Source organism: Gossypium arboreum, chromosome 5 (assembly GCF_025698485.1).
Source record: "Gossypium arboreum isolate Shixiya-1 chromosome 5, ASM2569848v2, whole genome shotgun sequence".
NCBI classification, from domain to species: domain Eukaryota; kingdom Viridiplantae; phylum Streptophyta; class Magnoliopsida; order Malvales; family Malvaceae; genus Gossypium; species Gossypium arboreum.
Genome location: NC_069074.1, coordinates 20,132,955 through 20,159,537, shown reverse-complemented (window position 1 = coordinate 20,159,537; position 26,583 = coordinate 20,132,955). Strand labels below are relative to the sequence as shown.

The window sequence follows — 26,583 nt, the reverse complement described above, 5'->3', positions numbered from 1 at the left end:
TAAAAGTGTACCTCTGAAAATCCACTGAAATTCGATAAATTCAACGGGATAAATATGAAAAATAATAAAGGAATGAAAATCATGGTATTGATGAGTACATCAATCATGGTATATATATATTATTGATACATGGAAATTATTGTACTAACTTGAATGTTGAGTTTGTGCATGTTAGGGTAATAATGCATTGAATGGATATATGAATGTTTATTATATTGTATTGAAAATATTAGGTAAGTATAATTCTTGTTACATGAGCTTACTAAGCACAAAGTGCTTACCCGCTTCCTTTTTCCTGTTTTGTAGTGTTAAGAGCTCTGAGGTCGGATTTGGTGGAGACACATCACATCATCAACCTCGTGGATTTCGGTATATAAAGAAACTTTATTTTGGAAATCAATGGCATGTATAAGCTAACAAAGTAAATGTTAACGTGAAATGAATGTAAAGTTAGCCATTAGTATGGTTAACAAACCTGGTTATAGATATGTGATGGCGTTATTTTATATAAATGCATGAATCTATCATAAAAATATGTTGAATTGATTTGGTTGATGTGGATTGGTCTCGATTTAATATTACAGGGAAGGTTAGATATTTATAAAAGGGCTATATTGAATATAAAAAAAAAAATTAATTCGTAAACTCCGGTAATGCCTCGTACCCTATTCCGGCAATGAATACGGGTAGGGGTATTACAAGTCTTCCTCCGTAACCATTTCACAAAGTATGCACTCTCCTTCCATATTTGGGTGTGTAGGGATATGATTAATCAAATGACCATAATTCGGAATCCAAAGATCTTACCAACAATTGATTAAATTACCATTCCCAATAGACCATAAAAGATTTTCCTGTACCAGTTGCCAGACTTTAGAAAAACTTCTCCAAAGAAAAAAGCATAGCCACCAGTTTAAGGAGTGTGACAATCCATTTGGAACCCCATACTTCAACTTTAGGACTAAAACCCATAAAGTGTTGGAGTTGGACATAATATTAAATCCAAGCTTCATCAGAAATAACATATTATGATCTTTCAAACGCCTAAAACAAATACCACCACAGGACCGTGGTTGACAAACAGTCTCTCAAATAACAAGCGACATCTTTTTTTTTTCCCTCTCGACGAACCCCAAATGAATTAACCAACCTCTACTGACATGAGTTAGTCCCAACACCCTATTTATTACATACTAGGACCGTCATTAGCTTATTATACCGGTTTCAATCAGAGTATTAATGAGTTCTACCACAAAAATTATCAAATCTGAAAATGAAACTTTGGTATTTTTAGCAGCCTTAAATCGCTTTCCACTGTTCATTATAATTTTATTTAAGACCCTATCTTTCTGAACTGAAGTACCTTTACCTATTGAACCACACACTTTTGAATATGATAGACCGAAAATAGAATTAACTAAGTTTCCGTCCTCTAAAAGACTAACGACATTTGGTCCAAGATTTTCTTTAAAAACAACTATCAAGTGTTTCCCAAGATCTAACAAGTTCAAATTTAAAATTTCCCTCGTTTCAATTGGACCCTCAAAAGTAGGATTAAAATGTGAGGTAGCATTTAATTGAAAGCCTCCAGTGAAATTGGACCCTTTCTTGATATTTTCTACGCAATCAACTATATTTTACGAACAACCAACATTTTCATTAGCCAAATTAATTTTGTGAAATGAAGGAGACTTACTAGTTGTGTCTGACGAGTCATTGACCAATTTGAGGTTGCCATCAACTTGGCCATAAGCTTCTAAACCTAGCTCGATAAAAGCATCCTTTTTCCCAACCTTAACAACCCTAACAATAGCTAAGGCCCTATTAACTTTAGCTACCCATTCGGCTCAACTGCCAAATAGTCAACATCCACATTTTAGGATGACCCCCAAGTCTAGAAATGCATCTATGGCCTGCCTTAACGAAACCCCTTTCTTTAATGACTGACCCAACAACCTTATCCTATTTTCCAATTTCAACATGTTTAATCAACTTAATAAAATCCCCCTTCTTAAAATTGAACCTCGATAAATCAGCCATGGTATCTTTTTTCCCTAAATTGGTTATCTACCAAAACTAACGGCCTAAATATGGAGCCATTTTCATCACTACCCAAAATTTTGGCCGTCAATTTATGCGAATCTCTAAGGTTCCAGCGGGATTATCTCTCCACGATCATCTAAGGGCCAAACTTCATCGCCTCCTTCACCGAACCTCTAACCATAGGTTCAACCTCAACCAAGCCCTCAGTTTCTCCAGCGTTCCCTTCAGAATCGGTCGAAAAATAGCAAAAATCCCTAACATGGCTATAATGCCCGCATGAAAAATAGATGGTAATAAGGACCAGTACTTAACTCTTTAAGGTTTGTTGTTTACCAATATCTGTGAAATTAGAGGCTTATCTACATTAAAGAATATTGCCAATCAGGAAAATCATCCCCTCAACCTCTTATTAGTACTAAAATCAAGCTTCACTACCCTCCCTATCATTCTTCCTATCTCCTCCAGAATTTTTTTGTTGTACAGATAACCAAGTAGTCCTAGCAGTCGGATCCAAATCACAACGACCATTGGGAAAGGTTGGAGTGGATTAAAATCCAGTGACCACGGTTGAACCATGAGGTATTGACTAAAGACAGTCCAAGAACCTTGAGTAAACACTTTCTCATATTTCTCTTTACTTTGAAATTGGACGAAAAAATAGCCATTCTCTACATCCATAAATTGAAATGACTTAGACGGCCACCATAAACTTGAAACCTATTCTAAAAAGTAGTGTATCTAATGCTCTACCTTAAAAGTTTAACCACAACGATGGTCTCCGTGCCCTTTAATAGGTATTCTTATACCTGCTTGGAAAAATCGATCGCGGGGTATTCTGTTGACTATGGTCCTAGTGAAATCTCCTTCTTCAAAATCAAAATTTGCCTTCCGTCTCTCCCAGTTCCTTCCATAGTTTTGACAAAATTCCCCAGGAGCAAATCCTTCCAAGATACAATTTGTGTCGATACCGAAGCCGGATCTACTATCAATTTTGGTGCTATTCTCTTTTTTTTCTTTAGATCAAAATTTTTTGATATAATGACCACCCGTCAAAAAAGCCCATTGGTCCTCATTGTTATTGGAAGTTGACATTCCAGAGCTTCGTTTAGCTAGCTTTCTTATAAATGCAGGGTTAGGATTTAAAATATCAATTTAAGATTAAAGGTATATTTGAAAAACACAAAATAATTTAATGAAAGTGTAATTATTAGCGTTGTGAGTATATTCTTTTGTAATTACATATAATTTTAATTTTTTAGACGTGTTTGGTTAATAGAGTGTAATTACATCGTAATTCCTTATGTCATATCGGTAGTACAAATTATAGTTACACACTTACATAATTTTTAAACAAGTAACAAAAAATAAAATTAGGTTGTTATATATATTATGTTAATCTAAAAAAGTAGTTGATAATACGATTACTAAAAATAGCAAGAAAAATAAACAACATAATCAATTTTATGTAATTACTCCAGTTCATATATATTGGGTTATTCCCTTTTTTATATTTAACATATGCTACTTATTATCATCTCTTGGTCCTTAACTGAGTTCATCATCATCATCTCTTTCATGTATTATTCGAAGTATGGATTATCTCAAATCCACCTATTATTAAAGTTATGAAATATGCAACATACTGTTATATCCAACATTGTTTTTTTATGTTATACTAAGGTTATGTTACCTCTCACTCGTATTCAATGTCGAAATAGGGTTATGGAGCTTCACCGAACTTATTGTACAATTAAACATACATTTCATATACATTTTCCATTTCCATACAAATGTCATTCACAAACAATTACATTGTCCCTAATATGAGCCTACGAGGCCCAAAACATGCATTTGGGGTGGTTCGGGACTAAACTGATAACTCAAGAAAATTTTTACAAAAATATAGGGGACACACGCCCGTGTGGCATGTCTATGTGTCTCACACGGCCAAAGGCATGCTCGTGTCACAGGCCGTGTGGACATTCGAAATGGGATCACATGGTCGTTTCTCAGCCCGTGTCCTACACCATGTAACTCTCTGATTTGGGTCACACGGCCAACCACATGCCCGTGTGACCAGCCCGTGTGCCCTTTGAAATGGCCTCACAAGCCCGTGTGCCAGGCCGTGTGCTAGGCCGTGCCAAACTTGTAAGGTATACTGACTTATACCACACGGCCAAGTCACACGCCTGTGTGCTAGGCCATATGTAGCATATTGACTTGATTTTTAATTAATCACAAGGGACACACGGCCGTGTAACCTGACCGTGTGTCACACACGGCTGAGACACATGCTCGTGTCTATGCCCGTGTGGACAAAAATAGGCTATTTACCAAGCCATCTTGCCACCTAAATTTTCAAACACCTACACAAAACACAAATGGCACACAAAATGGCATAATTAGGCATTTAAAACAATCTCAATCAAGCTTAAATCATGCATATTATATACCATCATCCACAATAAACACAAATATCAAAATAACCTATTCCATTCATGCCAAATTCAATATTTTCATATCACCTAAATGATCATTTTCAATAATGCACTATTTGACCTAAATTCACAAACATACCAAATTCAAATCTCAACCATTTAGTATCCCTAATTACCAATTATCAACAAGTATTACATATCCATCATCAAACACATTACTAAGCCATATGCACATAGATATACATGAGCAAAACATGCCAAATATAAGCCAAATCACATGGCTAAATACATAACACACCGTTCATCAATTACAAGCCAACTCAAATGGAAAAATCCATTACCAAAATGACCATAACTCTTATTCATGTCATATAACCAAAATACATAGATTCAAAAGTACCAAAGTAATAGCTTGATAGTGTGATGAGGTCTCCGAGGATTCTCGAATCTGAGCTACCTTTAATTTCACTATAAAACACTAAAAAATAAACAATGTAAGCTATAAAGCTTAGTAAGCTCGTATGAAAATAATAATCAAAGCTCACATTCAATTATCATTCAAAATATGAACATAATATACTACAAAACATTCAACCACAATGTTAACATATATTCAATTATATAATTTTAACCATAAACTCACAACTTTCATATATTCGATGCTTATATAGTTTTCGTACATACTTGTACTAATACATATCTATTTCTCACCGTTTCATAACTTCGATATACCCATTGAACCATTCAGAATACTATCGGATACTCGGGAATCTCACACCCTCAGTGCCACATACATAGCCGAAGCTATCTGAATCTCGTATCACATATAATACTCGCTCTTGAGCTATCAACGGGTCTGCTCACACAAGCTGACAGTCATGACAAAGCTACACGGTGCTGCTCACACAAGCTGATGAGTATCAGCAACATATGCCGGATAACGCAGCCACCGATAGGACGTACGGGCCAGCACCCAAATCACATAATCCCTAATGACATGTTATTTGTATCCTAATCTATTCCTAAGGTTCAACTAGGATTTCACACTTGCCGAATCGTTGTCGAACATATTCGCAAGGTTGTATTCGCAATTCATTCAATATTAAAGCATTTAAAACACAATAATAGTAATGTTTATTAGCATACAAACTTACCTCGAATGCAAAAACGGTGAAATAAGTCGACTAGTCTGAAACCTTGTTCTTTCCCCAATCTAAATCCGTATTTTGCTTTTCTTGAAATGCAAAGAAGTAGCTTGGCTGAAAAGAAGGAGCTTGACTGAACTTATCTTCCCCTTTAATGGTGTCTTTCGGCCATGGTTGAAGGAAACAAGAAAGATGACAACCTTTTCATCTTTTAATTCTTTTACATTTTCAATTATTTATCAAATTACTTTAATAACCTTTTTAATTAAACTTAAAAACACTTAATAATGTGTCCAAATATGTCCCCTTATACTATTTATAGTCTAATTACAACATAAGGACCTTTACTATTTAATTTCATAGCCATTTAATACTTTAAACTATTAGAACATCACTTTTACACTTTACGCGATTTAGTCTTTTTTATCAAATTAAATACTCAAATAGTAAAATTTCTTAACAAAATTTTCACACAATCATTTTGTTATACTGTAGATCTCAAAATAATAATAAAATAAATATTTTGACCCTGAATTTGTGGTCCCAAAACTACTGTTCTGATTTGACTAAAAACGGGCTGTTACATATGTTGTTGCTATGAGAAATATTTTTTAAGAATAATAAATGTATTTTTAATCACATTTTGAGGCTTTAAATGTCTCAAATTAAAGACTTTGTGACTTGTTTATAGTACTTGTGTCTGGCACCATTATCTCAAATGGCATTATATCCCACGATATGGTGCAAAAAAATATCTTTTCTATGCATGATTAACATCAGCCTTATAGTATTTGAGTTCACATTCCAAATATCGCTTTCATTATAAAACATTATATAAACTTAATTTAGAGAAAAATTATCCTTTTCATAATACGTAAATTAAGTAAAAAGTAATATAAAATTTATAATATAATTTTTGACATAACTTTATAAAATTATTTTTCATAAAGAAGTTATAATAAAAAAAACTATAACAGCTTTTTATAAATAGGTATATTATTTTTATAATATATTGCATGAGCACAAATAAAACTCATACTTTGGCCATAACTTTTTATAAATAAATATATTATAACATTTTTATAACATATAATTATTTTTATAATAAAACTTTTGGCTAAATAAAAAATTATGATTTAAATAATATAATTTTTTGTTATAACTTTATAAAATACACAAAAAATTTTATAATATAATTTTTCAGGATTTATAATACAAGGAATTTTTGTCATAATCATCCCAAATACTCATACATATTCATGCTTATAATATAATTTTTATAAGTTGTATAAAAGTAATTATTTAAATTTGAATTTGGGTGTGACTTACTATGTAATTACTCCAATTCTCACCTTCCCTCCTAAAAATTGGAACATTAATTCGGTGAGATTCATCAATTACAATGGTTATCCAAACATGTCATCCTTGTGTAATTACAAGCAATTACACTCAAATCTGATTACTAGTTGACTTTTCAAACACTACCTTAAAATTTAGGATTTAAGTGTTTTAGAGTTTTATAAAAAATGTTAAATTAATTTTTAAAATTATGTTGAAATAAAATTATAAATTATAAGTAAGAAAATAGCAGTAATAGATACTACGAAAAAACAAAATACCAAATCAACCGCGAGGGTATCAATGCCCAAAATTTAAATTGTGTGGACCAAAATCATTAACTCCAAAGTTAGCTCATGACAAATCAGACTTATTGAAGCGGACAAATAATTTAACACCAGAAGATAAATTCGAAATAAAAATAAATTGTAACATACGATAGGGTTAAGAAATTTAGAAATCAAGTTATTAATGAAAGTAACTTAACCTAGAAGGTAAAAACAAGAGAAGATCTGAGTGATAGCAGGCAGGGAGACAAAGCTCTGATGACGTCCTTCCCATATTCCACTGCCTAAAACGCAAGGCTGTGTGTGTGAGGGACCAACTTCCGAAAACGACACTTTGCAATTCGTACTTGAAACACAAAATTTACTCTCCCCTCTCTTATTGTGAAAAACCAAACCAAAAGCTGATGATGTTGCAAAGTTAAGGAAAGCAATGGAAACGATATGACGGTAAAGAGATGGGACATTTGGCTTCTTTCAGACACCATTTTGGAAGGTCCTTTTTAAGGCAAAGGGAACATCTTCAACCACTGTTCTCTCTTACGGATGTTCCTTTAAAGCCGCCCCCCCCCCCCCAAACCCTTTTCTGTAATTATTAATACAAGCAATGCCAATGCCCAACCCTGTGTTATCCATAATAAAAAACTTTCAATGAGATTTGAGAGCACAGTTGAATAACTTTCAGCTACTTTGCAATAATTGCTACAAAAGATTTTTGGAAAGTGTGGATTAGCTACTACTATTGCAAATCTGTTTTTGTTCATGGATGAACTTAATTTTGTAGCTAATTTCATTTAAGCCACATCACAAATTGACTGGAATAATATCATGCCATGGAGCAAGTTTTGGCAAAACTTGTTATGACAAACTTGGCTTATATGAGTCCATTCTTATGGAATGGTGAACCGGGAGGTGCGATCAAACCCAAACCTTGCATCACTCTAGTTCTTCGAGCGCCAGACTTGGGAGATTCTCCGGGTGAAGATCCTTCCTGAGAGATACAATTTAGTATTAAGAACAAAGTAAAAACTTGTAGGGAAATTTTTTGGGGAAAATCAACTGTATACTCACAGAGCTTTGGTCATCAGTCTCCTCTAATAGCTTTTTCTCTTTGGATGTTCTGCTCTTTGAGTCAATGGAGTTCGGCTTATTTCGCTTCGGCTTTTTCTGTTCCTTGCCTTGCTTCGAAGCTTTGCTCTTTTTCTGTTCCTTGGAAGTTGAACTTTTAGGCTTTGCCTTGGCACTTCGACTATTTGGCTCCACAGTTTGGTTATTTTTCTTTTGTTTCTTTGGGGGCCTCTCTTGCTCATCGGCTTTTTTCTTACCCTGTTTATCGGTATTAGGGCTCTTTCGCTTGAGCTTCTTACTAGCTTTCTCCTCGACATTCGATCCTTTTCGCTGGTGATTTTTCTTTTTTGCGGTCTCTTTCTCTTCAGCTCTTGTGTTTGCTAATCCACAATATAAATCTTCAAAATATCAAATGTATACTTGGAGCTAATGAATGTAAACTTCCAGCAAGTTTAATCCAAAATGTTAATTCAATAAACATGAGATGTGAACATCGAAATCTGTTTCGAATATGGCGAACCTTTGAATATTATGAAACATCTTAGAAACAACTCAGTGAGCATATCGTCATAACATGCTGATTTACTCATGAGTCTAAAGTCTAGAGAGTGATGGCTTTATGAAGATTTTATAGTAAAAAAGAAGGCATATTAGGAAGGTATCAACTTTTCTTTATTTAAATATTTGGGAAACAAAAGAGAAAGATATCGGTTCTCTGAAGTCCAAAGTTCCTAAACAGTTGTTAATGACCATGTGAAGAACCAATAGCCAAGTTCCATGGAACTGCAGCAACGGTACTTATTGAAGTCCACAGCAGGTTTCATTTGCAACATTATCATACCGAGGGAATTTGTGAAAGCTGATTATATCAAAACCGGAAAGTGAAGCTGATTTCTGTTTCGGTGAAAAAAGGAAAAGCAATGTCTGTAATGCTTGGTTCTTAGCTTCTATAAGATTCTCTCAGGATAACCAAGCCACAGTATCACTTCGAATATTATACAGAATATATTGACAGTCAAGGTATTTATTGCAATAAAGCTATACTAACTTTATTGCAATAAAGCTATACTAACATATCGTAGAACTGCAGCACAGTACACAATAATCTGATTAGGAAAAGAGATAAGCAAACTAAAGAAGCCAAACCTGTAGCCTTAGATCCTTGGCCCTTTGGTTTACTAGATTTCAGGCGAGAGCGGAACTGCAGCCATATCCAAAATGATGTGAGAACCATATATTACGAACATGAGGAACAATTTGCTAAGTATGACAGGCTTCGGATTGTTGAGAAAAAACAACATGGATAGACAAGAAGAAATCTATTACCTGCTCCAAACCTTTTTCAAGAATGTCATAATAACTACCGTTATTCTGCTCTAGAATCTGTCAATGTAGAAACATCATGTGAAGATAATCATTAAAAAAGTTTATTACAATAACCATGCAATTTAATTAACATAAACGCTTGAATCAACAAAAGACGGAAGTACAAGATGGGTACTTACCGTTTTAAACTCGGAACGATATTTCATAGGGTCTGCATATGAGCTGCAGAGGGGACAAATTGACAGGTTTAAATCCTTACATTTTTTTTAGTTGTCAAAATTGAACAAATATCAAACAGCTTTTTCAATCTTTCTTTCCTCTAAGAACTACAATCTTCAAGTAAGGAAATAGAGAACTAACTACTCATGGCTCCCGTATAGACGCACGAGCACCTCCCCCTTTGATTTTTTTCCAGGTTTACTGCTCTTACTAACACTTCTCTCATCAACAACCTGAAAAATATCGACAAATAAAATCCACAGAACTTTCTGCTCCAAATGCTAATTAATCTTCAGAAGGCCGGAAAAAATAACTAGTTGCAAGATCAAACAACCACTGCAATAGGCATACCACTGCAGGCCACCATGTCTTCCCAAGGAGTTTGAGCCATATTAAATCTCCCAGTGAGACTTCCCCTTCAAATCGCACAGCCGCAGATTCCTCTCCTCCATTGTTATCATGAATTCTGATACCAGCACCACTTTTATGTTCTGCAGGTAGTCTTTTTTGTGACTCAGACACAATCTACTTTCAAAAGCCAGTATGTTTGAAGACATATACATGAACACACCAGGATCAAAAAGAAACATCAGCCTTAAAGTAGATATCCCAAATCCAATAGTATAGTATATTTTAACAGATCATCTAATGGGATTTTATTAAAAACAATAAATAAAGAGTAAAAACTTCAGCGCATGTTGCTGTCTTTCCAAATACTCAAACAGTTTACACATCTCAAATTCAAGTCCAACAGAGTTCACTGAAATGCTGATCCTTAAAGAAAGCGTCACTTCAAAAAATAAAAAAGGGGTTACCGATGAATGTCATAAACCCTAATAATTAAGTAAATTGTATATGCAAACCTCATAGATACTGGAAAATAAGATTCTATCTTTACCCTTTGTTTGGTCAGTAGGAAAATGTGAAACAAAAAGAAAATCAACCAAGCAAAACCCAAAACTTTCAGCTACTTTTTCCTACACTTCCCATTTAACCAAAATCCAAATGAGGAAAAAGAAAGATCAAATGTATAAGACCTTACCGTCTTAGCTAAGATGGAAAATAGGTGCATGATGAAAGACAAATGGATTCGATGCAAGTGAAAAGGGTAAAAAAAGAAAGGAGGAGAAGATGAACAATTTTTAATGGAGAAACCAAAGAAAGTTCTCGAAAAATAAAAACCCAAATAAATTTTCCTTTGGGGTACTGCGTCGATACAGTGACTTGATGACCCTACAGTAATTCCATAATCGCCTTTTTTAAATACCCCATTAAACCTCTAATTGTTATTTTTTTTAAAATTTTCACTTTCAGACAACTCTTTTTTAAAAACAAAAAAAAAAATTGGCTGCAAAAATAGTTTCGGACAGAGCTTGAATTTGTGTTTAATGATGTTTGGTTCATCTTGTTTTTAGTTTATGCGTGATGATAATGATGATGAGACTTTACTTTTCAGAGTAAGAGACCTTTCATTAAGAAACTAAGTTATTTCCAAATTGTAATTTACAGAGTTATTATTATTTCCCTCAAGTATTATTCACTTAATTTTGTATTTTTCCTTTTGTTCTTCATTCCACTCTGTATTACTAAATAATAGTAGTATAATTAAATACAACAATTAATAACTTTTTATTGTTTTAAATTCATATTATTACTGTTGCATAATTGGAATTTGAAGCATCGTGTGTTTAAAATTAATTTCAACAGCAAATAACAAAAATTTATACAATAATCTTAATATATATATATATATATATATATCTATTCTATACCTACTTGCTATTATTTTCATTTAATAAACTCTTTATACTTTTTACAAATAATCAAAAGCCGAATAGGTCATATTTTTACTTGGGTTAGGCTGAGTGGAACAAAAATAGTGTCAAGGGTATCTCTATTCTCAAATGTTTTATAGGGAAAGAGAATGTTTTTTAAACTGGAAGGTTGAGTGATGTTGTTAAATCTAAGTTCTTTGGTCGATTTATCGATTGAATAAATTATAAAAATTAAAAATTAAAAAAATTAATTTAATCGTTAATTAAATAAATTTAATTAGTTCAATCAATTTATGAGTTAAATAATTTAATCCTTTATTTCAAATTAATACTCGATTAATTTTTAATTCAACCAATCACTCTACTTCAAAAATCAAAAATAAAAGTCGTCCATGATCAAATTCGAAATAAACGTCAAACTGACAAATTCCTTGCTACGCTACATATGATTCAAGAGGAAAAAATTTGTACTGTTTAGCGATAGTGTAACAATTTTCCTTTCCAAATTAACGCGTAAACAATATCATGTGTGTTACAAGGTTTGTTGACTCTAAATTCAATGAGTGAAAATTACAAAACTCTCCAAGTTTAATAAATTATGACGTACTAAAATCATTGCCCAAATTATGAATCTATCTTAAATTTTAAAAGCTTAAGTAAGTTCTCAATATATTATACTAATTTAGGTCTTAAATGTCAATTTAAATATGACATAAAACATATTTAAATAACAAGAACCAAACTATGAATGCTATATACCTATGATATAAAAAGTTCAGAATTGATGTGTTAAATAGAAGAGAAGTCAATAAAATTTATAAGTGCTATTTAAAAAAAAAAATTCTAAATTGTCTTAAAATATATTGAATCGACATTTAACACCCATATTATAGCAGACATAAGTATCTAATTCACGTCACATTCATACCTTAAAAGAGATAAATAAAACATTTTGAAGTTCGAAAATTAGTATAGATTTTAAACATAACTTTCAGATGCAATTATTTTTTTTATAAAAACAATATCCACTCCGCTGGGTCCGTTATGGTCTAAATAAAAAGTATCCGATTTGCTTTAGAGAAAGTATGAGCCAAAGATGGAACCACATATCAAATTCGAAGTTAACTGCGCTGTAGGAAACCTACATTTATATATCACGCATATATGCCAGCTGTTGTGTTGGAGAAAGCAGCGATTACTTGTAACCCCCTTCTAGAGTCTTTTATCATCCTCCTCTCCGTGTCATCCTGAGAAAGATGACTCTTTCCGGAAAGACGAATTGACTAGTCTCACTTCCCTTTTGTGTCATAGTTCACACCAACTTACAAACTCAGCACTTCGGCCCATTGAACCTTCCAGTTTTGCATGCAAGGCATTTCAATATATGAACACTTGTGTCCCAAGACCAACTCTAGTGCACAGCCAATTGAAGGACTTGTGACTGGTCTCTAAAACCCTCAGCCAGTCGATAATTATTGATCATCGTATGCTCTACTTATTTTGAATCACATTTTTCAGGGTAATAACAATGTAATAGAAGATTAAAGAGCTATTGCAAATGTAGTTAAGTCTCATGTATCTTTTCCTAACTTCTTGCTTAATTTCTCACCTAATTTTGTCTTATTAGAGAAATATTTCTAGCTCAACCATCGACCTAGAAGCCATATGCTTCTATAAAATTCAGAGTTTTAGCTCAAAGTTCAAAAGTGCATGATCACCAAGTGAGGCAAACATACCTGATCGAACGAACAAAAAGACTGGCTTGGGATCAATCTCGCATTGCTAGGCCAAGGCATTACGAAGTGCTCCGATAACTAACAAAGGCCAAAATATAAAGAAAATGCAATTGGATTGGCTAAAACGAAGATTCACCAATCGAACACTAACAAAACAACCTATGAAATATGGAATGAACACACAATAATTATGGTAAAGTTCTAAAACTTGTCATATTTCTCAATTGCAAGAAGAAATTTGTATCAGCATCACTAAAACTTTAGTCCAAGGAAAAATGCACCGATTTGATCAGATGCCGAGTAGCAAAACCGCTCAAAATCAATGGTGAAAGAACTTGCTGACTTGACATTGCTGAATATATCATAATGTTACAATGATAGCCTATGTGCTAGTCAGTACATAGAAAACAATCTACAAACAAAATAATTAACAACTACAACAATACCTACAAATTTAAGCCCCAACCGTTGCAGTGTTTCAGCTTCGGCCTTATTCTTCTTTCTCGGTTCATCGAAATCCTCTGGTACCCTCTGTTACCACCTCGAAAGTTCCTGCATTACGATCAGGTTCATTCTAAACCAAAAAGCTACAAAAAAGTACCGAATTTCATTACCGATCAAACCTCACAGAGGATTCTTCCTCGGCCTCCCTCTTTTCCTTGAGCCCGAATTCGACACATTCCGACCTGAAACCACTGCCACGTTATTCATATTTTCTACCACCTTCGTTGCGGTGGTCGAAGGAATAAATGAAGGCGGCGTTGGTACTGGTGCTGCCGCTGAAACTGGTGCCGGCATGGGGGCAGGCGGTGTAGCTTGCTCAATGCCTCCATTTCTTTCACTCTCATGCGGCGGCACTGCTGGAAACGTAGGTTGCATCCAATTGGGAAAGCCGGTGGGGGCTTTTCCTTCACTTTCCGGACTGCCAGACACAAACCCTAACGGAAAAAACGCCCAGCAACAATAATAAGCTTCTTTTCCCGGAACCAACGGCGGCAATGTCGGAATATCGACCGCGTGAAAAGCTTTCTCACAATTCTGGCACCTTAAACAACAACTTTCGTAAGCCCTCGGGTACTCAAACAATCTATAACAGTACGGGCAAGCTGTCCAAAATGTCGCCATTCTCGACCTTTGGTTCTCATTTAGGGTCTTTGGATTCGGCGTCCGGCTTTGTCCTTTTCTCGTTACGGGTAATTTTCCAGCTTGATTCGAACGGTCCCCGCCGCCGCTGCTTAAATCAATTCTCGTAAACAAGCTCAATTCTTTGTCGTAAAGAGATTTCTTCGAGCTGTTAGATAAAACAGCCCACGCATCGGCCACAAGCTGGAACGCGTGATCGGCGAACGGGAACTTGTTTTTGTCTGGGTGAAGGAGGAGAGCTAGGCGACGATACTGTTTCTTTATGAGATCGTTGTCTTCTGATCGGCCGTCGATTTGTAAGATGGAGTACCAATCTTGGTGGTTGTTTATTCTCTTCTCGCCTGCGAGGATAACGTCGGCGACGGCTAGGATCTGATCCGACCCGTCCAACAGCGGTTCGGTCTCTTGGGCTAAGATTGCGAAGTCTCTTGAACCGTTGAAATCACGATTCTGGAGAAGCTTCTCGGCAATTCCTAGAAGACGAACGGCTTCGGCTCTGTTACCGTTTTCCTCCATTTTCCAAAAGGGGGAGGGTAAGGGGGTCTGTTTGGAGGGCGAGAAAATGATTGGATCTTCGATTTTGTAGGGTAAAATACGAAATTTAAATTTTTGTTTATGTAGGAAATTTGAAAGCCAGATGGACGAAATTAATCCTAGATTTTTCTTTATATTACAAACAATTATTTGATATTATGAGATTGAAGAGAAGGCTGTTTTTGGTGTTTTGGTCATGAATCATGGATTTTCTGGCGATAATACAATACTGCTTGTTCTGCCTTTTAGGATTTAACTTTCTGTTTTTGTGATTTTGGCGAAGTGAAACGGATTCTTGTGTTAATTTAAGACAAAGATTTTAGCTCTTACAAATAGGATAAAATGAAAACATTATTATTTTTAAAAAATCATTTTTCCATTTTAGAAAAGAAAAATAAATGTTTCAGGGTTATTTGGATTTCTTTTTCCTTTTTACTCGTTGAATATAAATTAGAAAGTTAAAATGTTACCTCTTTGGTCAATAAAATAAAGTTAGATCCTTTTTTTAAAAGCATCACTTTTATGTGAATCCGTTATTAAAAAAATCTGAATTTTTTATTTACAAGTTTTTAATTAAAATATGGTAATTAATAAAAATTAGATTAAAAATATGTCATGAGTTTATACTTTTAAAATTTAGAATTTAATTTCTATATTTTGATTTTTAAGATTTTTTTACTTTTTAAATTTCAAAATTTAGATCTATCTGTTAACATTATTAAAAAATTTTAGTTAAATTTATTAGTATAATATTTTGAAATAAAAAAATACTCAATTAGTATCTATGTAGTTTAAACAATAATATTGTAGTAAAATTAAATTTAACGAAAAATTAACAAAATTAATAGTTTAACCTACCTTTTGAAATTTGAATAATAGAATGACTAAAATTCTTAGACAAAATTAAATTCTAAATTTTTGAAATGTACATGAACTTATAGCATATTTTGACCTAATTTTTATAAATTTTAAATTGAAAATGTATAAATATTTGTATAAGTTAATTTTAAACTTTTATTATCTATTGAAAATGTCAATACTCAATAAATATGATTTGAGCACGCTAAAATGTATTTATCTCTATTTTAAGAGGAAAAAGATGAAACTCAATGTACCAGAGGGTGTTGAGTGTATAAAAAGAAAAAGATGAAACCACATTTACACGAATATTTACAATAAGTCTTTTTTAAGAATAACCATAAATACAATTGTCACGAATTTTCTTATGATATGCAAGTGCACACAATTGTTAACAAAAAACATAGTAGTAAATACCAGAGTTATCAACTCTATAGGGGTTGATTTAAAAACATAAATTGCATAATTAACAAATGACGACTTGGAAAGTAAAGTAAAATATGGTTGAATGAAAAAAAATATGTAAAACAATTTAAAAACAGTAACACAAATTAATGGCAAAGAAATGAAGAGACAGAATAATTATTTCCCCCTAATATGCAACTACTGGTAACAATATTGCGGCATTATAGCAGTTTATTAATTTATCTTGGAGTCACTATATTCAATCATTTAACTAGTTTAACATATGTCTGTAACATTCCGAAATAGGGCCTAAACGGAACAGTGGTTGCGAAACCACAAATTTAGGGTAAAAAAAATATATATATATATATATATTATTATTTTGAGGTTCATGGTATGATTACATGATTGTGTGAAAATTTTGTGATAAAATTCTATGCATAAAGTGCTTAAATTGAGGTTAGGGACTAAATCGAATAATTTGCAAAACTTGCATTCTAGAAGTTTTTAGTATGAAATTATTTTGGAATATTAATTAGGAGATCTTAAATGGTAATTTGACCAATTTTAAGTTCATGGACAAAATTAGGACATGGAAGGAATTTTGAAAGTTTAGTAAGGAGGGCATTTTGGTCATTTGGTTATTAACATTAATAAAAAGGTGAAAAAGATGATAAAATTGTATCATCTTCTTCAAGTTACCAGCAGAACCTTACCTCTCTCCATAGCTGGGGTTTATTCAACTTTCAAGCTTCATAATCAAGAAGAGCGAAATTCGAGAGTAGATCGGGGAAAAGAAAAAGTAAAGGACTAAATTGTAAAGTTTAGTCACATTTTGTATCGAGGTAAGTTTACAGTAAATAAATGCAATATTCTTTTATTTTACATTATTATTGTCAATTTCAGCATTTATATATTTATGTTATGAAAATATTTAAAGTCGAATTTAAGGTGAAGTGACGAGAGGAAAAGTGTTAGAAAGCCGGTTGAACCCTAGGAATGTTAGGATATTAGGGTTGACAGACAGAACGAAATGAGCCATGTAAGTCCATATTAGAAATATGGCTTTGGAGATGAGATTGAGCCATGTAAGTCCATATTATATATGGCATTGGAGCAGGAATAATTCATGTAAGTCCATGTCAAAGACATGGCATTGGCGAGATATTGATAGCGAGGAGCGACCCTAGTATCCTTAGTATTCCGAGTGGTTCAACGGGTCAGGATACGAGTTAAATTACAGTGAATTAACAGCAAAGGAAAAGTAGATTATACTTATGAAAAAGGAAAGGTCAGGTAAGAAATAAGGTAAGGGAATAAAGAAGAAGATAGAAATTGAGAAGTAAAGAAATTTATGATGTTAGATGATATTATGCATAATTAACCATTATGTTGAATGTTGTGATTTATTTGCTTGTAAGCTTACCAAGCCTAGTGCTTAATCTCTTTATTTTCTTCTTCTTATAGTACTTATCTAGCCACTCGGGGATCGAAGGAAGCGTCGGAGGCCGATCACACTATCAAAGAAATAACTTCAGTATAATTAGACGTTTTGTTTTGTGTATGGCATGTATAGAAACTTAGCCACTTTTGGTATAATATGAACAATGAATGATGTGTAAATACTTGCTAGTGATTAGTTAATAAAATTGGCCGATGATATGCATGTTTATTAATATGTATGATTGAATGGTGATTATCACATGAAAATTATGAAAAATGTGAAAGTAACCTAAAAGCAGATTCAAGTAACAAAGAATGACGTAACTTTGAAAAATCACTAAAATTTATAAACATAGTTTGAAGATGAATAATATATGAAATTAAAGCTTATTATGTCTATTTTCTTATGGAATAAGAAAAATAGGTAAAGGTATTATATTTCATGATATATCGAGTTTTAGTGAAACAGGTCGAGCAATTTCTGGAACCCTATTTCAACTTTGAAATTCACCATAAATTGTACAAAACTAATTAGAAGGTATACTTTATATGGTTATAATCCTTGTTGAGTCTAGTTTTAAGAGAAACAAACGGCTTAGTGATATGAATTTTGTACAGGAAGAAACATGGTTCGTAGTAACAAGAGGTTAGTGCAGTCGAGTTTTGAAACAGGGGAAACTTTAACTAATAAACTGTACTAATGGCCAAGTCAAAAATCTATGAAAAATTTAGTAGATAGATATATGAGTCTAGTTTCAGGAAAAATTTACGGATCTTAATTTCGAGTTTCGGAACTCAAGATATGAATTTTTAGGCGACTACGACGCAGAATGGCAGCACATTCTGAAATGCTTAAATAAACAATTTAAACCTATATAAGGGATAGAATAAGTTTAGTAATGCCTCGTGCTCGATTTTGGAAATAGTCTCGGGTAAGGAGTGTTACATTTATTGGTATCAGAGCAGGTTTAGTCGGTTCTCGGAACAGTTAGTGTGAGAAAAAGTCTAGCTATACATGCCATACTTGTATTTTGATAGTGTGACGACTCCTGACGATTTTTTTAAATATTTTGTTTTATAGTAATGGATCCCGGCGCAGCCGGTGATGATGATGTAGAAAGTAATGCTGCTGCTTCACGAAGGCGGCGCCATCGAGAATAGGCGATAATAGTTGATCGGGAGGAGTGACTCGAAGCTCTCTTCCGAGCTTTGAATGATTTATTTGCCGAGTTCGTTTATACGAATCCCAGATTAGACCTCCACCCCTCATGATTCTCGGGCTACCCATGCAGCTCAAGCTTCCCGATCCACAGTGCAGTGGTAAGAGAAAACCACCATTGATAAAATCAGAAACAAGGGCGGAAGAGTTCGAGCAACAAAAGATGATGATGCAGAAAGAGCGAATTTTGGTTAGAAAATACTATCGAGTCTTTGACGAATTATCTTGTACACCGAGGAATGTATGAAATGTGTAGTATCACTTCTTAGAGACTCGACCTACTACTGGTGGAAGACACTTGTATCGGTTGTACCGAAAGAGAGGTCACTTGGGATTTCTTTCGGAAGAATTTCGTAAAAGTACATCATCGAGGTTTATTGACCGAAGAGAAAGGAATTCCTGGAATTGAAACAAGGCAATATGACGGTGACCGATTATGAGCGTGAATTTGTCAGGCTCAGTAAATATGCTCAAGAATGTGTGTCCACAGAGGCTATCTTGTGTAAAAGGTTTGAGGATGGGTTAAATGATGATATCCATTGTCGGTGGGTGTCCTAGAAATAAAAGAGTTCGTTATTTTAGTTGAGAGAGCACTGTAAGGCGAGGAGCTATTAAAAGAAAAGGCAAAGTTGAGACAGAGACACAAGATACAAAGAAGAGACAGATGAGCGAGATCATTTCAGGCTACATCCAAGAGGCCCGAGAGTTTTCTACCGGATCTAGCTTTTCGGCAGGCAATCTAGTCGAATAGAGGTAGCAGATTTAAGGATCCGAAGGCTCGGACCACCTCGACTACGAGTGTAGGTAATGTCGACGGGGTAGATCAGGTGTCCACGGTGTGGTAGACTTCATTATGGTCCTTGTCGGGCAAAGCGAAAATGTTTGCTATAAATGTGGTGCTCCAGATCATTTTGTACGAGAATGTCCGAAGTGGCTAGCCGAGAGGTAACACAGAGTGCTAGATCCTAAATGCTCCTACTAGAGGCGGATCATCGAGGCAACCGGGAGTAGGAGCAAGTAATGTGAGGTACCTCTAGAGATTCGGTGTGAGACCGGATGTTAGAGCCCTGCAAGGACTTATGCTATTTGTGCACGCGAAGAGGCATCCTCCCCGATGTGATTACGGTACATTTTCTCTACATGATATTAATGTCATTGCTTCGATTGATCCGGTTCAACTCATTCTTATGTTTGTATGAAATTGATGCCTAGTATAAGTATGCCTATAGAATCTCTGAATTTGTGATTAAAGTATCGAATCCATTAGGCAAGCATGTATTAGTAGATAAGGTATGTAGAAATTGTCCTTTAATGATTAGAGGCTACTGTTTTCCGGCCGATCTCATGCTATTGCCATTTGATGAGTTTGATGTGATTCTTGGTATGGATTGGTTGACTACACATGATGTGATAGTGAATTGTGGAAAGAAATTCATTGAGTTGAAGTGTGAAAATGGTGAAATTCTTCGGGTTAATTCAGAAGAGTCAGATAGTTCATTTCCTATAATTTCTGTTATGTCTGCTTAGAAATACTTGAGAAAAGGGTATGAAGCTTATCTTGCTTTTGTGTTGAACACTAAAGATCCAGAATTGAAAATTGAATCAGTGCCTGTGGTATGTGAGTTTCTCGATGTGTTTCCGGAAGAACTACCAGGTTTGCCTCCTGTTAGAGAAGTTGAGTTTGGTATTGAGTTGATTCCAGGTACCACGCCCATTTCTATTGCTCATTATAGAATGGCTCTATTGGAATTGAAAGAATTGAAAGCTCAGTTGCAGGAATTAATGAGATAAAGGCTTTGTAAGACCCAGAGTTCACCATGGGTGCACCAGTGCTATTTGTGAAAAAAAGACGGATCGATGAGATTGTGCATAGATTATCGGCAACTTAACAAGGTAACAGTAAAGAACAAGTATCCATTGCCTAGAATTGATGATTTGTTTGATCAACTGAAGGGAGCTACTGTGTTTTCCAAGATAGATTTGAGATCCGGATACTATCGATTTGAGTTAAAGAGTCGATGTCCCAAGACGCTTCCGGACTAGGTATGGTCATTATGAGTTCCTTGTGATGCCATTTGGCTTGACTAATGCTCCTGCCATTTTATGGACTTAATGAACCGAATTTTTAGACCATACTTAGATAAGTTTGTAGTTGTGTTCATTGATGATATTTTGATTCATTCTCATGATGAGGCCGAGCATGCGAGCATTTGAGAACAGCTTTACAAATTCGAGAGATAATCGGTTGTATGCCAAGTTCAGCAAAAGTGAGTTCGTTACGAGAAGTTGGTTTTCTTGGACATATTGTCTCGGTGAAGGTATTAAGGTTGATCTGAGTAAGATTTCAACCATTGTTGATTGGAAACCTCCTAGAAATGTATCGAAGTTAGAAGTTTTCTTGGTCTTGCGGATATTATAGGCGATTTGTGGAGGGATTTTCCATGATAGCTACCCGATTGACGAGACTGCTACGGAAGGATGTTAAGTTTGAATGGACTGAGAAGTGCCAACAAAGTTTTGACAAGTTAAAGGCATTGTTGACGGAAGCTCCTATCTTAGTATAGCCGGAACCGGGTAAAGAATTTGTGATTTACAGTGATGCATCCTTGAATGGGCTCGGTTGTGTACTCATGCAGGAAGGAAAGGTAATTGCTTTTGCCTCTAGACAATTGAAGCCACATGAGAAAAATTATCCGACACATGATTTAGAGCTAGCTGCTATTGTATTTGCATTGAAGATTTGGAGACATTATTTGTATGGTGAAATGTGCCGGATATTTACCGATTATAGAAGCTTGAAATACTTGATGACTCAAAAAGATTTGAATTTGAGGCAAAGAAGATGGTTGGAATTGCTTAAAGATTATGAGTTAGTGATTGATTATCACCCAGGTAAGGCAAATGTAGTTGCTGACGCTTTAAGCAGGAAACTTTTATTTACATTGCGAGCTTTGAATACCAATTTAGCCATGTCAGATGATGGTTCTATTTTAGCTGAATTTAGAGCTAAACCGGTATTTCTTGAAGAGATTTGTGAAGCTCAGAAAGATGATAATGAGTTACAAACTAAAAGAGTTCAATGTGAGTCGGGCATAGAATCGATTTGGATTGGTTCGATGGTTGTTTGATGTTTAGAGACGAATTTGTGTACCAAAGAATGATGAGCTTATTCGGAAGATTTTACTGGGAAGCACATAGCAGTTCTTTATCTATTCATCCAGCGGTACAAAATGTATAATGATTTAAAGAAATTGTATTGGTGGGTAGGAATGAAAAGAGATATTTCGAGTTTGTTTCTAGATGCTTGATTTGTCAACGGTAAAGGCCGAACATCGGTACCCTCGGGATTATTGCAACTGTGCTAGTTCCGGAATGGAAATGGGACGAGTTACTATGGATTTTGTGACAGGATTGCCGTTAACACTTGAAAAAGAAAGATGCAATATGGGTTGTGATTGATAAGCTAACTAAGTCGGCTCATTTTATCCCAATCCGTATGGATTATTCACTTGACAAGTTGGCGAGTTATACATTTCGAGATAGTTAGACTACATGGAGTGCCATTATCGATCATTTCGAGATGAGATCCAAGATTTACTTCACGGTTCGGAAGAAGTTACAAGAGGCTTTAGGTACGAAGTTGAGTTTTAGTACGGCTTTTCACCCTCGGAATCGATGGTCGATCGAGAGAGTTATTCGTACTTGAAGATATGCTTAGATGTTGTGTATTAGAATTTCAAGGTAGTTGGGAAAATACTTACCATTGGTAGAGTTTGCCTACAATAATAGTTATCATCAAGTTTGAAGATGGCACCTTATGAAGCTTTGTATGGACGTAAATGCCGCACACCTTTATATTGGATGAGCTTAAAGAAAGCCGATTTACTGGGGTTGATCTAGTTAAAGAAACGGAAGAAAAAGTGAAAGTTATCGAAATTGTTTAAAAGCGACTTGATGTGCGAAGTCATATGCGATTTAAAAGAAAAGAGATCGAATATCAAGTTGGTGACAAAGTTTTTTGAAAGTATCCCGTGGAAGAAAGTTCTCGATTTGGCAAGAAAGGCAAACTAAGTCCACGTTTTATTGGACCGTTTGAAGTGATTGAGAGAGTCGGACCATTAGCATATCGGTTAGCTTTACCGATTGAGTTAGAGAAGATTCATAATGTATTTCATGTGTCTATGCTACGTCGTTATCGTTCAGATCCGTCACATGTGATTTCTCAAACAGAGGTTGAGATTCACCAGACATGACTTACGGTGAAGAACCAGAAAGATTCTAGCTCGAGAGGTAAAGCAATTAAGGAACAAAAGTATTGTACTTGTGAAAGTACTATGGAATAGACATGGGGTAGACGAGGCTACACGGGAACCCGAAGAGGCTATGCGAAAACAGTACCCATATCTCTTCACAGGTAAGATTTTCGGGACAAAAATCCCTAAAGGGGGGGAGAAATGTAACATTCCGAAATAGGGCCTAAACGGAACAGTGGTTGCGAAACCACAAATTTAGGGTAAAATATATATATATATATATATATTATTTTGAGGTTCATGGTATGATTACATGATTGTGTGAAAATTTCGTGATAAAATTCTATGCATAAAGTGCTTAAATTGAGGTTAGGGACTAAATCGAATAATTTGCAAAACTTTCATTCTAGAAGTTTTTAGTATGAAATTATTTTGGAATATTAATTAGGAGATCTTAAATGGTAATTTGACCAATTTTAAGTTCATGGACAAAATTAGGACATGGAAGGAATTTTGAAAGTTTAGTAAGGATGGGCATTTTGGTCATTTGGTTATTAACATTAATAAAAGGTGAAAAGATGATAAAATTGTATCATCTTCTTCAAGTTACCAGCAGAACCTTACCTCTCTCCATAGCTGGGGTTTATTCAACTTTCAAGCTTCATAATCAAGAAGAGCGAAATTGAGAGTAGATCGGGAAAAGAAAAGTAAAGGACTAAATTGTAAAGTTTAGTCACATTTTGTATCGAGGTAAGTTTACAGTAAATAAATGCAATATTCTTTTATTTTACATTATTATTGTCAATTTCAGCATTTATATATTTATGTTATGAAAATATTTAAAGTCGAATTTAAGGTGAAGTGACAGAGGAAAAGTGTTAGAAAGCCCGGTTGAACCCTAGGAATGTTAGGATATTAGGGTTGACAGATGAACGAAATGAGCCATGTAAGTCCATATTAGAAATATGGCTTTGGAGACAGGATTGAGCCATGTAAGTCCATATTATATATGGCATTGGAGACAGAATAATTCATGTAAGTCCATGTCAAAGACATGGCATTGGCGAGATATTGATGACAGAAGCGACCCTAGTATCCTTAGTATTCCGAGTGGTTCAACGGGTCAGGATACGAGTTAAATTACAGTGAATTAACAGCAAAGGAAAAGTAGATTATACTTATGAAAAAGGAAAGGTCAGGTAAGAAAGAAGGTAAGGGAATAAATAAGAAGATAGAAATTGAGAAGTAAAGGGAATAAATAAGAAGATAGAAATTGAGAAGTAAAGAAATTTATGATGTTAGATGATATTATGCATAATTATCCATTATGTTGAATGTTGTGATTTATTTGCTTGTAAGCTTACTAAGCCTAGTGCTTAATCTCTTTATTTTATTCTTCTTATAGTACTTATCTAGCCACTCGGGGATCGAAGGAAACGTCGGAGGCCGATCACACTATCAAAGAAATAACTCGGTATAATTAGACGTTTTGTTTTGTGTATGGCATGTATAGAAACTTAGCCACTTTTGGTATAATATGAACAATGAATGATGTGTAAATACTTGCTAGTGATTAGTTAATAAAAATGGCCGACGATATGCATGTTTATTAATATGTATGATTGAATGGTGATTATCACATGAAAATTATGAAAAATGTGAAAGTAACCTAAAAAGATTCAAGTAACAACAATGACGTAACTTTGAAAAATCACTAAAATTTATAAACATAGTTTGAAGATGAATAATATATGAAATTAAAGCTTATTATGTCTATTTTCTTATGGAATAAGAAAAATAGGTAAAGGTATTATATTTCATGATATATCCGAGTTTTAGTGAAACAGGTCGAGCAATTTCTGGAACCCTGTTTCAACTTTGAAATTCACCATAAATTGTACAAAACTAATTAGAAGGTATACTTTATATGGTTATAATCCTTGTTGAGTCTAGTTTTAAGAGAAACAAACGGCTTAGTGATATGAATTTTGTACAGGAAGAAACATGGTTCGTAGTAACAAGAGGTTAGTGCAGTAGAGTTTTGAAACAGGGAAACTTTAACTAATAAACTGTACTAATTGGCCAAGTCAAAATCTATGAAAAAATTAGTGGATAGATATATGAGTCTAGTTTCAGGAAAAATTTACGGATCTTAATTTGAGTTTGAACTCAAGATATGAATTTTAGGCGACTACGACGCAGAATGGCAGCACATTCTGAAATGCTTAAATAAACAATTTAAACCTATATAAGGGATAGAATAAGTTTAGTAATGCCTCGTGCTCGATTCTGGAAACAGTCTCGGGTAAGGAGTGTTACAATGTCTATGTCAATTTAATGTCAATAATACTATTGCAAACACCATTCATACGTGGTTATGTACGATAACAATATATGTCTATATCATTACACTTTTAAAATCAAATAAACTAAACATGCATCATTCGAGTTTTACATGCACTAATCACAACATTTTTAGAATCAACAATTAACTCAGTTACCCACTAATGTTGATAAAGCAATAGCAAGTATTAAACATGAAAAACACTTGTTAGGTCAACTCCCTTTTTCTATTATTTTCTTTTGCCTTTTTGGGAGTTTTTAGACCTTTAAAATTTTGCAGAGCTTTATACATTTTGATTATAAGTCATCATCAACACTTGATTAAGAGATGAGTTAAACCCGAAGTTGATGTTCTTTAATTATGAGATTTCCAGTATGTTCCTGTCAAGCTAGATGCTGCGATTTTGCTATAGCATTAAGGTTTTAGATGTCGAATTTCAACATATTCTTTTCTCCACTTTTTCAATGTTCTGTTAATCACCTGTAAGAATAAAATTTAACTTTTCAAGATCTCATTTGATAAAAATACATTATTAAAATAAAAGCTTTAAAAGTTTACTACTTAAACATAACTAAAACAACTGGAATTGGACAATACTTATAGATATTAATATACGATTATAAAATTAGAATTATTGATGATATGGTGCGATATAATTGGTCGATGGTTTTTTAAACAATATTGAGATTTTGAGATGATTTAAGTAATGAAGAGATATAATTTAAGTACCAAATTAAATAAAGAGATGTAATTTAAGGTGCAATTTAATAATTAATATATATATATATATATATATATATATATATATTTATATATGATCCATAGCCTGATTTTTAACTTTATTGGCATACTTCATTGGATCACAAGTCACAATTAAATTATTAAGATACGATCATTGTTGGCATAATAATGATTTTATTGATTAATTTGTTAGGATTTAAACAAATACCCATTATAGCTGATTTATTGGCATTTTAATTGACCGTATGTATTTTCTTATTAGTATTTTAAA

At 34.0% G+C, this 26,583-nt stretch overlaps 2 protein-coding genes and 1 long non-coding RNA gene across 7 annotated transcripts; 1 reads left to right on the top strand and 2 right to left on the bottom strand.

Annotated features, from left to right (window-relative positions):
- Positions 1 to 7,960: 7,960 nt before the first annotated feature.
- On the bottom strand, positions 7,961 to 11,261 carry LOC108453869 (uncharacterized). Of its 2 annotated transcripts, none has more exons than XM_017752222.2 (8): positions 10,904 to 11,261; positions 10,213 to 10,386; positions 10,003 to 10,094; positions 9,822 to 9,864; positions 9,643 to 9,699; positions 9,463 to 9,517; positions 8,320 to 8,696; positions 7,961 to 8,239 (listed from the first exon to the last, which is right to left on the bottom strand). In XM_017752222.2, the coding sequence occupies exons 1-8, from the start codon at positions 10,931 to 10,933 to the stop codon at positions 8,123 to 8,125; spliced, it is 945 nt and encodes a 314-aa protein (XP_017607711.1). In that variant the 5' UTR covers positions 10,934 to 11,261; the 3' UTR covers positions 7,961 to 8,122. The 2 variants fall into 2 exon arrangements, with proteins under 2 accessions (XP_017607711.1, XP_017607710.1); XM_017752221.2 differs by having other exon boundaries at positions 8,320 to 8,714; positions 10,904 to 11,256.
- A 2,434-nt stretch (positions 11,262 to 13,695) lies between these two features.
- LOC108449931 (J protein JJJ2-like) lies at positions 13,696 to 15,384 on the bottom strand. Of its 4 annotated transcripts, none has more exons than XM_017747320.2 (2): positions 13,987 to 15,384; positions 13,696 to 13,924 (listed from the first exon to the last, which is right to left on the bottom strand). In XM_017747320.2, exon 1 carries the CDS (start codon positions 15,029 to 15,031, stop codon positions 13,997 to 13,999), a length of 1,035 nt encoding a protein of 344 aa, XP_017602809.1. In that variant the 5' UTR covers positions 15,032 to 15,384; the 3' UTR covers positions 13,696 to 13,924; positions 13,987 to 13,996. The 4 variants fall into 4 exon arrangements, with proteins under 4 accessions (XP_017602809.1, XP_017602810.1, XP_017602808.1 ...); XM_017747321.2 differs by having other exon boundaries at positions 13,696 to 13,903; XM_017747319.2 differs by having other exon boundaries at positions 13,996 to 15,384.
- A 1,611-nt stretch (positions 15,385 to 16,995) lies between these two features.
- On the top strand, positions 16,996 to 24,836 carry LOC128292583 (uncharacterized). The gene is made up of 2 exons (XR_008282569.1): positions 16,996 to 17,157; positions 24,633 to 24,836. It is a non-coding gene; the product is annotated as an uncharacterized LOC128292583 (long non-coding RNA).
- The last annotated feature ends 1,747 nt before the right edge of the window (positions 24,837 to 26,583 follow it).